We start from the raw sequence: 16,476 nt of genomic DNA, 5'->3' as shown, positions 1-16,476 counted from the left end.
GCATTTTCTAATGCCATTGTTGGAGACATAAGGGGGGCTGCATGGACCAGTGCTTACCCAGTAGGGCATTTATTATGTTTTACAGGCCACTTGAACTTTTATTCACAGAAGTTACTCTTACTAATATGTGTAGGCAGTATTTATCTGAGTTTTTCTCTCTGAACACGAGAGGGACAGGAAATAAGCAGTCCAATCCACCCCAGGGCAAAACACATGCTAAAATTCTGTGAACAGGAGCAGGAGTGATGCATCACTCTCAAGAGCATGTCAGATCCACATTGCCCTCCAGATTCAAACCATTGTCTCACTGTCAAATTAGACCCTTGGCACTGACTAACAGGGAAGATCATCCTCCAAAGGCTTTTGAAAGTTTTTCTAGAAGAGCTGTGAGATGTTGCTGTTATTATCTGAGGGTACCTCCTGGATGCAGCAGTACACACACTGCTCATAAAGACAGTATTCCTTCTGTAAGCTTCCCCCTTCCCCTGATGCCTCTTTTTTTTTGGGCCATTAACGATGTACACAGCTGGGCTCCTGGGCCTTCGAAGGACAGAGGTACAGGACACCCTGACTCACAAGAGCACTTCTCTTCACCTCTTGGTCTTGAACAGTCTCACCCTATGGGACACTGATTTTTTTTAAAGTGTTTTTTTACAGTGTGTGAAAGAATTTGCTTGCTTGCACTCCCAGTCCAGAATTTACAGCTTCCATGGAGTGATCTATCTTAAGAAATGGCAACTGTTTGGACTTAGTGTGTGTCCTTCCACAGTCCTCACTGCACCCTGAGTTACCTAAAACAAGCCAATAAATCACACCTACTAATTTAGTTGTGTCATCATAAATTAGGGATGCATGCTCCCCATCATGGCAACACAAGGCCAGAAGTGCTGGAAGAGACAAGAGTGTGGTTCTGCCAACAGAGCAACTGAGCAGTCACAGGCCAGGGTGACCTGTAATTACTGAGCCCACGCTACTCAAAAGAAGTTGATAGTTTGAGTCAGCTCCCAGTTTTTGCAGAATCTCAGCAGAAATGGAGAAAACTGTTTCATGCATGTGTATTACTCTACCTGTATTTTTCTTGCACTCCTGCAGATTGCATTTCTGGTATTCTGTGGGCTTGGCTTTATCCAGACACATACTGTCATCTTCAGTTTCATTAGTTTCTGTATTCACGCATTTCACAGTTCTTTGCTGAATGCCCCCTCCACAAGAAACAGCACACTGAAAGAGTAATTTTAACATACATGAAGTTTTTTTTTACATGGAAATTTTGCAATATGGCAATATTTGAGCTGTGATGTGACAGGAAGCTAAAACTGCCTTGTGACCCAGAAGCAATGCCATTACAGCAATCTGTGTCCTGTATGCTCCATCCAGACACCTCCATGGTGCATTTTGGCCAGATTTGGCAGGATACAGTAGAGGTATAAATGCTATAAATACAGCATCTTGGAATGTGTAAACAGGAGGAGAGGACTGTTTTCTACAGAGGGAAAGGATGACTTGCAATGCCAGTCCTACAACAGAAGAGACTTTTAAAACAAATTCATACAAATTAGGACAGTTTTTGCTTCCTGTGTTTTCTGACTGTCTAAGTTAAACATGAATAACCAATTGCAATGTTAGGTCTATAAATGACCAAGCTAAGATTTGAAAAAAAAAGCCCAATAAGGTTTTGTTTCTTTCCTGGCTTTTAAACAGAGGTTATCTCTGTCCACAAAAGAAATAAATAAAATACCTTTATCCACAAAAGAACTGCCAGCTGCTTTTTCTGACTGCACACAGAAGGCCATAAAACCCAAACACTTTTAAAATATCTTCCTCTACCATTCTGTAAATGTACTTAATTCTTGTGACTTCCCAGAGCGTCTGAGAATGCCAATTAGTTTTATTTTTTTTTCTCTACAGATAAATAGTGCCAGCAGATAAATGAGATAAAGAATTCAGCAGATAGAGAATGTCAGCTAACGAAGCACAAGAGATGAAGACAGGAGCGCAACCTCTGTAATTTTTCTGCAAATTATCTCCTTTCTAATGTGCATCTCTGTACATGAAGCACAATAGTACTGGCGTGAGGTAGACGGAAAGATCTTAGGTATTCTTGGAACAACTTTATATTGATGTTTAAAATATTTTTATAAAGTAAAATTATTCATGAATACATCAATATGGGATTAATAAGTAAGTAAAATAGTTGCTATAACATTTGGTATTCTGTTATTTACTTTATGTGCTTCACTTCCATATTTAAGTGTTACAGTGACCCTACATTACTTTATAGTCATGTCCCATCTAATGGCTTTGTGTCAAAACCAACTCATTGAATTTTCTGTGTTAAATGAGACTCCAAGGTTTCCTGATCTGTGACTCCTTCTTTTAGCATTCCTTCAATATTCCATTATGCTGTGAGGAGTACTTGTAATGTATGCAGTGTTTATTAAGGAAAGTGGAGGGAAAGTTTATCTAGTTTCTTTATAGATAAATATGTGTAGCAATAGATAAATATGTATAGCAGATAGTAGAAGGTTCCCCAAAGGTACACTACATATTTGTCAATAAGATTTCCAGGTACTATGTAGGAGGCTGTTGGTCAAAATTCAGAATTTCTCTTTGCGTGGGCAAGCACACTAATTCCCCAAAGTTGTTGTGAGGATCACTCAATACCCTCCAATAGCCTCTTACAGTGAAAAATTTCAAACTTCTGCAGTAGAAGAATGTTAATGGTAAAACTCCTTCATTCTTAGACAAGATAAAAAAATCACAGACTTCCAATGACATCTAATACATCAACAAAAAATAGAAGCTACATTATCTGTCACCTGAAGGAATGGGCACAGGCTGGCTACGAAATGCTCAGTAATGTTTTCAGAAGTTCTCCTCTTTCAGCTTCAGCTGTGCATAAGGAACTGTACTTGCCACAGGTGCTGAGGTTCAGAGACAAGTGGATAGTATGACCAAATATGGCCAGCTCATGACAAAACATAAACCAGAAATACACTGAATCCTACCGGGCTCCAGGCCTGGTGTACCCACTGAGTGCAAGGCTGCCTGTTACACGGTGCCATGGGATCAGGTCTCCTGTTCCAGTCACAGCGCCCTTCCCGCGGGCAGGAGACGCGCCGCTGCTGCTGGCCACCGCCACACGTCCTCGAACACTGCCAAGAGAGGGGCACAGCCAGGGGTGGGAAAGCATGAGAAACCACAAACAGACTACAAAGATGGTTGGACACGTTAATTTAGAACATGTGGGGCACAGATAGCAAGGACTCAGGGTCACAGGCCCACAGGTTTAGAAAGATGTACAGGCTTGCCTGCACATCAAATCCTGAAGTGCAGACATGAAGAAAAGCTCTGCACTTATTCCATGTGCTTGGAAGGAGAAGAAGCTGCTACATGGGGAAAAGCTGCTCCTGGCACATACTACTGGAAGGACTAAAGGGCAGAGTAGAAGTGGCTACACAGAACAGGCAACACAGAACTGCTCATCAACATCATCAACACCAGCAGCATGCCTAACAACATTCTACTTATTCACTGATTTTTTCTCTATTTTTTCACTAAGTCTGCTTGAAATACACAAAGTATTTTATACTCTGATATGAAATAAGGTATCAAATATAATTTGAATAAGGCATTGTTACTGTCCTACAAGGAATTGCACCCCTATGGACAGAATAATATATCTGACATCTGATAAATGAACCTTTTCAATACATTTCTATCCAGTGTCTTTAGCATGAGGGCAACTTCCAAGGCTGGACTAGTGTTTCTATCAAGTATTTTAAGTGGCAAACAATTGCAATCATTAGGATATTTTTATTTTTCCTCCTCCTGCTGATTGCTCTGACAGCACACCCTGGTCTCCTCCAAGTGTGATTTGTTAGTGCTCTGTAAAATGTGATCACCTCCCTTAAAATCCCAAAGCACTAGCCCAACAGAGCTGCAAACATCGTGACACGTTGTCCAGAGCCGCTTTCAGTGGTGTTAAATTCTAAAATATAATCAGGCCACATGCTTTAGCTGACATAAATACGTGCCTGGCTGCCTCTGAGTAGGCTGGCACAGATCTGTGTTACAAAGGGACCTAAAAGTCAGATTTATCTTATGTCTGGTCTAAGCCTTTGCTCCAAAAAATTTCAGCCTGAAAGTGTAAAGGACATTCTAAATTTGCCATAATGAGAAGGCAAGATTAAAACAGCAGCAAAAAGGATTCATCTAAATGAACCACATTACTGGTCCAATAGGATAGCTACAACAAATTTTCTTCCAGGCCATCTGCTTCTCCCCTTCAAGACATGGTAATTTAAAGCTCCAGCTGTAAGAATGATTTTGTGAAGCATAATGAACACCTGTACTAATTTTTGCTGTAGCCATGCACAAGAACTCACCAGCTGCATGTCTTCCTTGGAGCACAATTTTACCTGACAGCATGGGATCCAACAGCCACTGTTACCTGAAAGCAGACTGCTGACTCACAAAGCTTCTCTTAAGGAACAGTACCTCACTCCAGGGCTCCACATGCCATTGCAAGCAAGGTTCTGTGTTACAACTAGCGCTGAGCTGTGGTTTATAGCCGAGTAACTGGCAGTGGAAAGGCCCGAGCAGCCGCTTTTCCCCAACATCGATGCAGTGAACGTCTCGGGTCTTGAAGCCTCCGCTGCAGTTCACAGAACACTGCACACAAAACAGAGAGGGGCACATCTCCACATGATGAGCCCTGCTGAGGGGCTGTACCTTCCCCAGTCACAGAGCAGGGCAGCCTGAGCTGTGAGCATCCTGAACAGAAGGAATTCCCAGGTTACTGTAACACCAACCTGTCGCGAGGCTTAAACACTGTGGCTTTCCCCACAGCAGCCCGGAACATGCCCTGTAAGTAATTCCCCTGCTACACTGCTATGGCCATTAATAATATGGATACATATTTAATTGGGAAATCTTGCCAGCTATTTCCAAAAATGTCATAGTGAAAGAGTCACAATGCAGTAAATACAAGAAATTGATTCTGTATACAAGGATATTCAGTTCCTTAGCTGGTTCAGAGAGAGGAAGGGAGTGAGTAGCAGTTCCCACCCTCAGTTTCCTTGCACCTCCATGGGCCCAGGACACTTCATACCCCAAGAGCAGCCTCAGTTTGAGAAGGTGGGAGGGAAGAGAGAGTCACCCTGAGCCTCACTCACAGCTTGTGAAATCACTACCCAGGTTAGAGCTCTGCTGAGGAGCTAAGTGAACCCTTCCAGTCTCCTTTTTCTAGACAGAGCTTTTTCCAAACCTCATGCAGCATCACCAGGTCCTGTCTCTGGCACCAAAATTCAGGACCTTTCCTGCTCTTGATGAAGAACTGAATTTGCTACCCCAGGGATAAGGAAAAATACACATTTTGTCTTCAAGTAGAATTAAAGCAAATTCCAACTGCACCACTGAAAGCTTCTCAGATCACCTTTCACCTTTGCCACTATGATGCAATATCAACTGATGTTGTTTTCCTTTGCATTAATAAGCATCCTTTAGTTGAGCAAGGAACCTGAATGTAATACTTCCCCTAGGAGATGAAGAATGGATGGAAAGGGAATCCTTACTCTTGTCCACAGCAGAGGTTTCTGTCTCTCTGGATAGAAACAGAAGTGGCTCTGTAAGAAACTGAGTACAACAGTCTGAAGATATATGCAAATTTTATCTGGCATTAAAAACAGACTCTAAGATTTAGTCTGAAACACCCTTCTTTTAGGGGAGGGAAAAAATTAAATTAGAGTAGAAAACAGAAAAAGCTCTACTGCACTAGCAGGGAACCCAGACGTCTTGCTGTGACAACTTGTCTTCAAAATACTTGAAATGAGTAACAAAAAACAATTGCCACTTGTAAAGCAAGCAAAATTTAACCTTTTCTAATATATGAAACTTTAATTAGGTTTGTATAGCTCACTTGATGGAAAAAATGGAGGGTAACACAAACCTGACAGGAGAAGCCCCTTGCCTCAAACTTGTTTCATAACTGGTCTGACATTAAAAAAAAAATGCTTCCTGTTATATTTTACCATTAAACATGATTGCTAGCTATTTTTTGTGACATGGCCATCATTCACCAGTTGCAACAGCAATGACATTTATGAAGAAAAAGTGAAGGTGAAATTGCCCTACTGCTGGGAGGGCAGGATGTCTATCTATCTCTTAAAATTCATTTCAAAGCTTTAAATGTAGTTATGTAAAGCCTTGGCCTTTCCTGAACTTTCTAAAGAGGCATGTAATTCCTGTACAAATCAATTTTATGTCTAAGAGCTCAATAATAACACAGGCTTTGTAACTATAACCTTTTATTTGTATCAATCTGCCCTCTAGCCCAATGGCAACAACACTGTCCACAGAAATGATCTATACTGCCTAAGTTTGAGACACCTATCTTTATCCTTATTAAATCAACAATATTTAAAGCAAAACTGTGTAGTTTATATCTTTTTAGTCTTGAAAAATAACCTGTGGTTTGAAATTCAATTTTCAGACTGCATGAAGACAAAAATGTAATAAGCTTCAAGAAGTCACCTAAGTCCTTCCAGGTGCTCTTCACACAGCTTGAAATATCAAAATTGGGCTCAAGCACAATTCTCTGGGTTTCACTTAGCACCCTGGACACTCTTCTGTCCCTTGAACAGGCCATGGGTACAAAACTAGGACCAAACAGAATCCTGCGCAGAGCAGACTCAGAAGTTACATGAATGGGGAACAGACCATGTCAGGAGACAGTACATGGTGACAAGGGAGAGTAGGAACGCAACAACTCTCTTTCCCAAATTCCCACTGCTTCTTAAAATTAGGATATGTCCCCGGAGGCAGAGATTAAAAAGATGCCACAAGCAACTGTGTACAGCTTTGCCCTGTCAGCTCCAAAGAACAGGAGCAGTGAGTCCTGCTTTGGCTCCAGATGCCAGAGTTAATGACCACAACCCACCACAGGAAGAACAAAATTCACAGCAGATGTGTTTCCAGATATAACTTGGTCAGGAAATTAGTGAATTAGGGCTGAATGGTCAACTGGGAATCATGCATGCATTCACTGAGTAAATAATTGTTTTAAAAATGAAATATTTAGAGTTTCATACCCACTGAAATCTGCAAGCATACTGTTCATACACAGCCCTGAATGAAGTTACCTTGCTCCAATTTCCTGTTTTCCAGATAGCACATGGGCGGAGATAACACCTCCTCGCAGGATCAGGTTTTTTCATGTCCTGACAGTGAGATGTGTTCCTGCTGCTGCACTCCACATGTCTCCAGAAAGACCCCATTCCACAGGTCGTAGAGCACTGCACAAGGGCAAGAGGAAAGCACAGGGGCAAGCTCAACACTAGAACATCATTCTGGAAACAATCCTGGAACCTAACTATAAATATCTAGAGCCGTTTTAGATTACAAATGTTATCAGAGATACTCAAAAGAAGATTTGAAATTCACCCAAATTTTACTTAATATTCTGAAGGAGGGTTTTTTTTGTTTCTTAGGATAATACCAATCCTGATTTATAGTATGCACTTCTTCTCTTTGGCAAACTGTTGCTTACCAAGACATTCTAAATCTGTACCAGCTGTTCCACTGTTTTTCTTTTGTTATCTTTGGGGATCCAAAGTAAAATGCAATTGCATCCAATCTGCAGCATGTTCCCTCTCTACCCCTAATACTGCTGATGAGAGAGTCAGCTAATTGAATTCATGATGCTGAAAATCTTAAATAAATATGTGAGAATCTTAGGAAAACTGTATAGAAAAATGTTTCTCTAAATCATTATTTCAGAAAGTGGCTGAGTGTTTTCAACATCTGGGAGGATTTTTGTGTCTGAGGGAAGAGAATATTGACTATTCCAGTCCATATCCCAAGAGTGCACACTCCTCACAAAAAATCCCAAACACTGTCATTGTATTCTGAAGCAGGAGGGGTTGAAAAGTGGTTGGAGACAACCATTTACCTTTTTCTGCCTTAGAAAGGGTGGATCAGTGAGCTATACATGTAGAGCCAAATTCAACACACACTAAGCAGCCTGTAGCTGGCATGAGAAACAGCACAAATAATCTTGGATTAAGTCAGTAAAACAATGAAGAAAGCAAATGCTATTGTGTGGTTTGAACTCCCTGTGTGGCAGTGGGAAAGTTAAACATAGAACACTGAATAAGTGTTCTTGGAAAAATAAGGAAACTTTAGCTGAAGCTAAGGCAGGAAAAAGAAATCAACACTGGAGATGTGTGATCCCGTGGTGATTCCTGGGATGCGTGTCCAAGTGGCCAGAAAGGTCCTGTTAAAGGAAACTGCATACCACTGCTCTGTTCTGCTTAGTGACACACCTACCCAAGGCAATTTTTCTGACTGAGAGGACAGACTGCCCTTGCCTTGCTTTCTGATGTCTGGATGCCTTCCCCAGCTTTGCTACACCAGCCTGACAATACCAAGAAGGTGTTGTCACAAAACTAAAGGGATACTTAGTCTTTGACTAAAGCCCTTTCTGAGCACACCTGAGAAGAGCAAAGGTGGCTCCACAGATGATGCTGGGCAGATCACACTGAGGAAGATTTATGTTCTTGTGTGAGGAAGACAAAACAGCAGGATTCGTTCAAACCCTGTTGTGTGCAGGCACAGGGTCAAGAGAGAAAAGCATGATTCTTCAAATGGTTTCAGAATAAAGCCTGAGCTTTCTTGACTGTTTGATGCTAAATAGGTTTCTGAGGACATACTGCTTTTGCCTTTGTAATTTGGGAACCAAAATTCACCCTTGGCACAGCAGATGTCGGTCACAGAGGGAGAAAGTGCAGGTGACTTTACATGACCAACAGAAGAGTGAGATGACCAGTATTAGAATGAGATGATCTGCTGGTAATGGAATATCTTTGCTACCCAGAAAGCTCTTAGAAAGGGAAAAGTGACAGCCCAGAATGGCCCAGGAAAGTAGTAGGAAAGAAGTAAAATTTACAGACAAGCACTGGTGGAAACGGGCACTGTTCTGCCCTACTCAAATTAGTGCTCTCCCTTGAGGAGACAAATGCCAGCCCTCTTATGGGACATGTCACACCTTTCCACCTCAGTGACTATCACTGCTCTTGGCACTATTTATTCACTAGTATGGACATCTCCTGCAAAGCAAAGCAATGTCAAAATATTGACAGCTACTAAAAGAGAAAGAACACAGCAAGGTATTTGTCAGGGTAGGTGCAGTGGTCTTGAAATACCAATGCCTTGGAGAGATGTCATCTAGAAACAGATCCAAAGCTTCACTAAGGATGGGCAAACAGAAAGAGCAAAAATAAAGTCAGAAAACTTTAGATTGAAAAATAATTAAAAGTAATGAGCAAAAAGAAAAGGTTCTGTAAATGTCAGACTCAAGGTGTGTATGTGAAATAGATAACTTTTATTTAATGTGAAAGAGAATAGCTGACTTTATTAACAGAACCATGGAATGGTTGAAATTGGAAAGGAGCTTTGCTCAGGTAGGGCCACCTAGAGGCAATTTCCCAGAACCATGTCCAGATGGCTTCAGAACATCTCCAAAGATGGAGACTCCATAAATTCTCTTTTTCATCACTTCTTCAAATTTGAAAAATTGAAGTTCAATGTGCCACACTTCCCATAAAATTTATTTTAACAAAAAACAACAGTTTGAATGAGAGTAGCAAAAGACTACAAAATTATTAAAGAATAACAAAGTTAGGTACATTAAGTATCTTCAAATTGATTTTATCAGTTCTGTGAAACCAAATGTATTAACCTTATCTCTACATTCATTCAAGTGTTTATTCAATAATCTTTGAACTGTTGAGAATCAATTATTATAATAGATTGGAAAAGTCCCAGCAGATTAGATAAGAATTTATCTCTAGGAAAATAAAAAGTCCTATCTGTGGTCTAAGGGAATGCTTCACCCAAGCACACTTCACAAGAAGATAAAAACCAAATTATTAAACAACCAAGATCAAAATGGCAAATACTCACGAAGACGATAAAGCAAAAGAAAAGCCCACATGGACTCATATAGAAGAAATAATTCAATTGAGTCTAATAACCTTTTCTGACAGGGGAACATGGCTTAATGAAATAAGGAGCTGGCTGCTGTAATGCATTTTTACATGATCTTGCAAAGCGTTCTTTTAGCAAATATAAATACAGTTCAGGTGAAATAATTACATGGTTAGTGTGCAACTAACTGAAAAACTGTAATAAAGTGGTTCTTAGTGGTTCAATGTCAAAATGAACAGATTTTCAAATATGGTTCTACAGGGCTCTTCAGCATTTTCATTAACTACTGAATGAGGAAAGACAACATGCATTTAAGGCATTTGAAGATGATGACAAGCTGGGAGAGTAGGCAGGAATGTTGAAATCTGAATTCAATGACACCTCGCCACAACAAAAACTGTAAGAAAGCAGTAGCCTGAAATAAAAAAATAGATACAAAACACTACATTTAGGGAAAACTTTTTATGCATACACAAACACATACAGACATATACATGTATATTCACACACACACACACACACACACACAGAGCTCCCAAATGTAATTGAGAACTGCTGGTCCAGAAATACTGTAGTAGGGATCCAGCATTTACAATGGACCACAAATTGAATACATCAATGTAAGACGGTTACAAAACAAGACAAATCTCATTTCTGCATTCACAAAGAGGGTAATACATAAAATGTTAATAATTTGTTGATTTTATATGCCAAGTGTCCACTGGGACCACAATGAACATCACTGATATAAAATATGTCATGAAACTGAAGCAAGATCAAACAACAGAAACAAAGGCCTCAGATATTTAAAAAACACAAGGAAAATCTCGAAAGAATTTAGATGTCAGACCCCGAAAGAGTTATTAAGAAGACAATTTTCCTCCATAGTCTGCATGTAAAAGAAGAGAATCCTCTTTCAGTATGGAAGATGTTTGCTATCCGTAAGGAAAATATTTTAAGGCGGATGATGAATGAGTAGGACAGTAGCATCTCTGCATGACAGGCTTTTGCTCAGGCTGTGGGAGCTTGGGGCCACAACCATTTCCTTGATCTTCTCTTGTAGGGTCTTCCACTCAAGCAGATCTAAAAGCAGGTCTTCGCTTATAGGGATATGGGCAGAAGGGAATGCTTCACCTGTCCCACTAGAACAAGGGAAGCTAAGGCCATTCTCACCTGGCCACAGGAAGGCACAAGGTGAAAGCTCCAAATGCCATCAGGAGTACATATCCTGAACAAGGGCTGATGCGCTGAAGACAGAGCAGGGGTCTTACCCACTGTCTGCATCCAACACCTGCATCTCAGGGGTCTAGATATGTCTCCACTGACATGAGATACATTTAGTAACCTCATGCTGTCCTTTCTGGCCCTGAATTTCTGCATTTCTATGATTGTGAATCATTCCCAGCAGACCCAAGAGCAAACAGGTACACAGAAACAGACCTTGGACAGCATTCTCCATCAGCACTGAGACACAGAGACAGATCACCACTAGAGGTTTCCAGATCTGACCTCTCTAGTTTGGTAAAAAAGGCCATCAAAATATGAGATGATTAGTTCAGACACCAACATCTCTCACTTTAGGTATCATGACTTCAAGAATATAAAATCCTTTAGCATATGAGGAACTCTGCTGACAAAAAAATAAAACTTTACAGTGGGAAGGGTATTAAATAAAAGTTAGTAAATTATGGCCAGGCCTGTGATGACTATATTCACTCTCTGTAAGCAACCTAATCTTAGATATCCCAAGTTACCACCTTTTTTTGTGGCATTTTATATACATGATACTGATTTCAGAAAATTATGACAAACTAAGAAACTCCATTTCCTCAGCAATGTTTCAGACAGCTGTTCACACTCTCCACTTCTAATGAGCAAAAAATAACTTACCTCACTCCAGTTGCCTACTATCCAGTAGGCATCACTGGGCAAACTGTTGGATGTTATTCTATGGCTGTTGTCTGTGACATTCATTAAAACACCCTCAGATGTCGCACTTTGGTTGTTCAGAGCATGCTTGGGAGCTGAGGATTGTGTGCTATTAGTTACGGTGTCAGGCAGCTTTATTTCTTCTCTGCTGTCAGTCTGGTCTCTGGGTGCATGACCAAGCTCTGTGGGCATTTCCGTAACCAGTGCTTGCGGGGTTGTTAGCTCCACAACAGGAACATCAACTTGGAGACTGACATAGTTTGCTGCTGTTGGAAATGGCAGCCCTTGTGCAGCTCTGCTAACAGGATTGAGCACAGAAAGGTCTTGGTGAGGAGATGCTGGTGGGGTCTGAGAAGACACACTCTCATTCTGAGTGACAGGAAAGGCAGTGTCCAAGGTTGTGCTTCTGGTTCTGATTTCAGGGTTGAGTTCTGTGCTGTAAAAGAGATCAACTGCTTTCTTGCTGACTCCAAGTGGCCCATCAGTGCTGTCAGATTCCTCAGTTAAGTAATCATAGCTGGAAGTTATTTCTGGATTACTGGTAAAAGAGGAAACAGGAGTGTTCTCACTTCTTTGCATCTCACTCTCTGCAGTAGAAATTGGCTCACTTTTAGAGGTGTTTTCAGCATGCCTTATAATTTCAGTACTTAAGCTGTTATGAAAAGGCCATGAAGTACTATTTTGATATGAGCTATTTTCAGTAGAAACAACTGGGTAATTGTAAACATCACCTGATTCAGCAAAATTATTTTGTAATGTCCTGTTGGGTGTTCCCTCTTTTCCTGAGACATTGACCAAACCAGAGGACGTAGGCAAAAAGGGAGTTACACTTTCATGCTTGGGTATTTTTGTTGTTGTATGGAACTTGGGGTTTGGTCTGGGTATTCTGCGAGGAAGACTCCGTTCAGGATCAGCAGTTGTTTTTCTGATTATAATCTTGCCTCTTCTGGGTGCCTGTGGGGGAATCAGAAATCTTCCAGCAGAAGGGCATTGCTGAAGACCACATAGGGCCTTAGAGTTTGGTCTCTTGGAACTATCACATGGCTCATCATTATTTTTGGCACAAGTGACATTACGAGTCCTTATTCCACCACCACAAGTGACTGTGCACTGCAAATGAAACAGAATTAATGTATCTCCCCTGCACAGAAGTATCAGATGGCATTTGTTTATAATAAAGAAGCATCATGACAAATAATAAATTACAAAGCTTTTCCTGAAGAAGAAGCCTTTCATTCTAGTGATGTTCTGCTACCGTGGAGCTCTTTCCAAATTTTTCAACAGTAAATGTCACCTTGGGTAAACAGAAGTGAGAAAAAACTACATGATAAAGACAAAATATTAAATTAATATGATGGAATTTGATTTCTTCATTGACTCACAAAGTCATTTAGTCAATACCTTTTCCACCAGATTTATAAAAATAGAGATTAAAAACCTGGAACTGAGCGCACACCTGACTGGCTCAGTGCTGCTCACAGTGCCACAAACCTGCTGTGGTGATCCATGCAGCTCACAGACCCTTGCTGACTTTATGAAATGGATTTTTTATTCAGTCTTAGTACAACCATGAACTACTGCCAGAGCTACTAGCTTGTCTGTCCTCAATTAGAGACTACAGAAGGTAATTAGCCAACCTGGCTTCTATTTAAATGAGAGCACTGCTGTGTATAAAGAGTGCTGGGCGCTAAGGAGATGCAGCTAAGGAATGATGTTCTTCTTTTCTGTGATGTTTTTCATCCTCAGGCCCACAGGCACAGCCATGCTTTCAGCAGCTGTGCCTCAACTAAGGATTTTATAAAATCACACTTCGCTGGCTGGAGATGCTAAGGCTGGATGACTGGTTGAGTAGGAGTGGAGATGTAACAAAAAAAAACCTACTGAAAGAACTCTTCCTAAGAAGCAAAGAAGCCTGACCAGGTGCTCAACATGAAGTGATGAACTCTCCTTTGCCCAGGACTTTATTGTCCCTGACACATTTAACTCATTTTAGAGCTAGTCTGGGTCATAGGGCAGTAGAAACACCAGTAACTTTGTGTTGCTGGAGCACTCTGTTGTTCACAGCTGTAAAATAACATCAGCTCTGCAACAACAGGAGCAGGAAAGCAACCAGTGTAGCCTCACGGTAGACAGGTTCTTCAGTTCATGTCATTTGTGTAGGTGAAATACCTGTCCTACACTCTCTCTCCAGTTTCTGCAGATGTAAAAATGCATTTTTATCAGTAAGTTGTAAATATAATCCAACCGCATGTGAGCACAAGCAGTATGCCATTCCTATATAATTGTACTGCTAGTCATGTAAGCTCAAGCTATTTTTTCACAGGTATTAAAACCATGGGGGTTACTTAATTACCAAAAAAATCAATATTCTGTGATGATGGTTTGTGAGCAGCACAAACCAATCCAATACAGTCACAAGATTTTTTTAGTTCAGTATGTGACTCTGTTCTCAAAACAGTGAGTCTAATGAAAAAAAAGACTGAGGAGGAAGATGAGAGTGGAGTTTTCAAAAAAGAAGGGAAGACAGTACTTACAGCTGGAAGGGACCCTCAACAGTCAACCCTCAGTCCTGACTCCAACTGCCTGAGCACTTCATGACTCACCAAAAGCAAAGCATGCTGCTAAGGGCACTGTCCAAATGCTCTCTTAAGCACTGACAGGCTGGGAACATTGAACACCTCCCTAGGCAGTCTGTTCCAGGGTTTGACCACCCTCCCAGAAGAGAAATGCTTCCCAATGTCCAACCTGAACGTCTCCTGGTGCAGCTTTGACCAATTCCCATATGTTTCCAAAGCTATGGGGAAAAAAGGCAGAATCTTGGATGCAAGAGATATGAATGTAAAGAATTTAAAAATGCTTTGCTGACCTACAGAGATGACAGTAGTCATCCCCCTAGTCTGGCCCACAGCAGCCACTGCTCTCACACAGACTCTTTAGCACTAAGCACATCATGTTCTACAGCCCCAAAAGCTCAGCAAGTTAACATGCAACACTTCCCAAAGTCTTTAGGAATCAGGAGTGGGGTTTTTTTGCACAAAGGATTTGTGAACACATTAAACTATAGAAAAGTATTTTAGAAAAAAATTTAAAAGGCAAAACAGCAGGCTGTTGGTCCTTTCTGCTGACTATAATAAGTCATTTTGAGAAAAAGTTCAGCATTTCACCAAACATGAATTTACCTCAGTCCAGTTGCTCACTGTCCAGTCAGATGGGCACAAGATATCTCTGTTGCATGACAGATGGGTCTTTGGCTTAAGCAGGTGCTGGCACTCTGTGACATCCAGTGCTTGCTCATCAGATCCCACTGTCTGGATGCAAAGTACAGTTCTCTTCTTCTGGCCTGTTGGGCCACACGTGGTCGAACACTTCTGCCACTCCCCTGCCCACCACCTGAAAACCAGCAGGGTGAGAAACATCAGAAAACAGCCCACCACAAACACATCAAGGAAAAGGTCAGAGACTGCAAGAAAAAGAGCCAGTAATTTAAAGTCTGGGCTCAGATATAAGCTCTTCACATAAGGTTCAGATCACTCAAACTCTCCCATCCACCCTGTGCTCTAGTACCAGCCAATCGGTGAAAGAGAGAAGACAGAAGTAGGCAGGATTTCCAGACAAAAGTAGGCAATAAGCATTATGCTTCAATAAAGTGTAAAAATCTACTGAGTAGGAAGTCCTTCAAATCCAAACCTCAGGAACTGCCAGCAAATCTATTTAGTCTGTGTTTGTCTGTTCATTGCTATGTCAGTACAGAAGAGTTAACAAATAAGAATCACTGGGGAGTCTGTAATGACAGCACAGAGGTGGAAATTGTCCCTTTACCCATATCTAAGCAGCCAGTACTGCACAAATACTCAAACTGGCTCTCCATGAGGGTTACCTCCCTCCACAATTCCTCTTCCAATTAGGGGAAGCAGTGAGGCACAAGCTCCAAAACCAGGTTAGTCAGAGCTGTGGTGCATGGGATCAATGCTCTGCAGCACTGTCCCTCTGGGCATGGTGTCCAGGCCTGCATTAGGCTTTTAGACTTCAACTTTTCTGTACTTCATTCCTTAACAAAGTAGAAATTAGCCTCTTATGTGTCTCTGTCATGATTAAAGTCAGTCTTTCATAGTATGGCATGCAATTTTCCACCAAACTGAGGCTAACTTTCCTCTATAACAGTATTTTGCAGTGCAAAACACCTTATCTACAAGAACTGTTCCCTTCACATTTGGTTCACCTTAGCATTTCTCCATCACCATCCAACTATTTTTTCTCATGCTGACCCAGAGCAGATTGTGAACCTGCATATCTGCCTTCTGTGATAAGAAAGGGGAGCAAAAATTTCTGGGTTTCTACAGTTTGAGAAGCACTGGCATCAACGGTGACATTTACCTGAAGATTTATCTTTATAGTTGAAAAAAAGAAGGAAAAAACATCAAACCAAGAAAAGTTTTTTTTCTTTCAGTTAAGCATGCCCAAAGCAAGACTACAACCTCAAGCTGCTGCTTGAAAAATCTGGCCCAGCTCTACACTCTAAGCCACAAAAGCTCCTAAACAATATTGCTTGTTCCAGAATTT

At 41.0% G+C, this 16,476-nt stretch overlaps 1 protein-coding gene across 1 annotated transcript in view; it reads right to left on the bottom strand.

The window, feature by feature from the left end:
* Nucleotides 1–16,476, bottom strand: part of ADAMTS12 (ADAM metallopeptidase with thrombospondin type 1 motif 12) — a 144,731-nt gene that overhangs the window by 5,395 nt on the left and 122,860 nt on the right. Inside the window, exons 19-24 of the mRNA XM_031063069.1 lie at nt 15,096–15,306; nt 11,878–13,026; nt 7,143–7,295; nt 4,501–4,674; nt 3,009–3,155; nt 1,068–1,221 (exon numbers count right to left, since the gene is read on the bottom strand). Of these exons, the coding sequence (XP_030918929.1) occupies nt 1,068–1,221; nt 3,009–3,155; nt 4,501–4,674; nt 7,143–7,295; nt 11,878–13,026; nt 15,096–15,306 (1,988 nt within the window). The remainder of the gene's footprint in view (nt 1–1,067; nt 1,222–3,008; nt 3,156–4,500; nt 4,675–7,142; nt 7,296–11,877; nt 13,027–15,095; nt 15,307–16,476) is intronic.

Source organism: Geospiza fortis, unplaced genomic scaffold (assembly GCF_000277835.1).
Source record: "Geospiza fortis unplaced genomic scaffold, GeoFor_1.0 scaffold174, whole genome shotgun sequence".
Lineage (NCBI taxonomy): Eukaryota > Metazoa > Chordata > Aves > Passeriformes > Thraupidae > Geospiza > Geospiza fortis.
The sequence above is the reverse complement of the archived record's forward strand: the minus strand, read 5'-3'. Positions and strand labels throughout refer to the sequence as shown.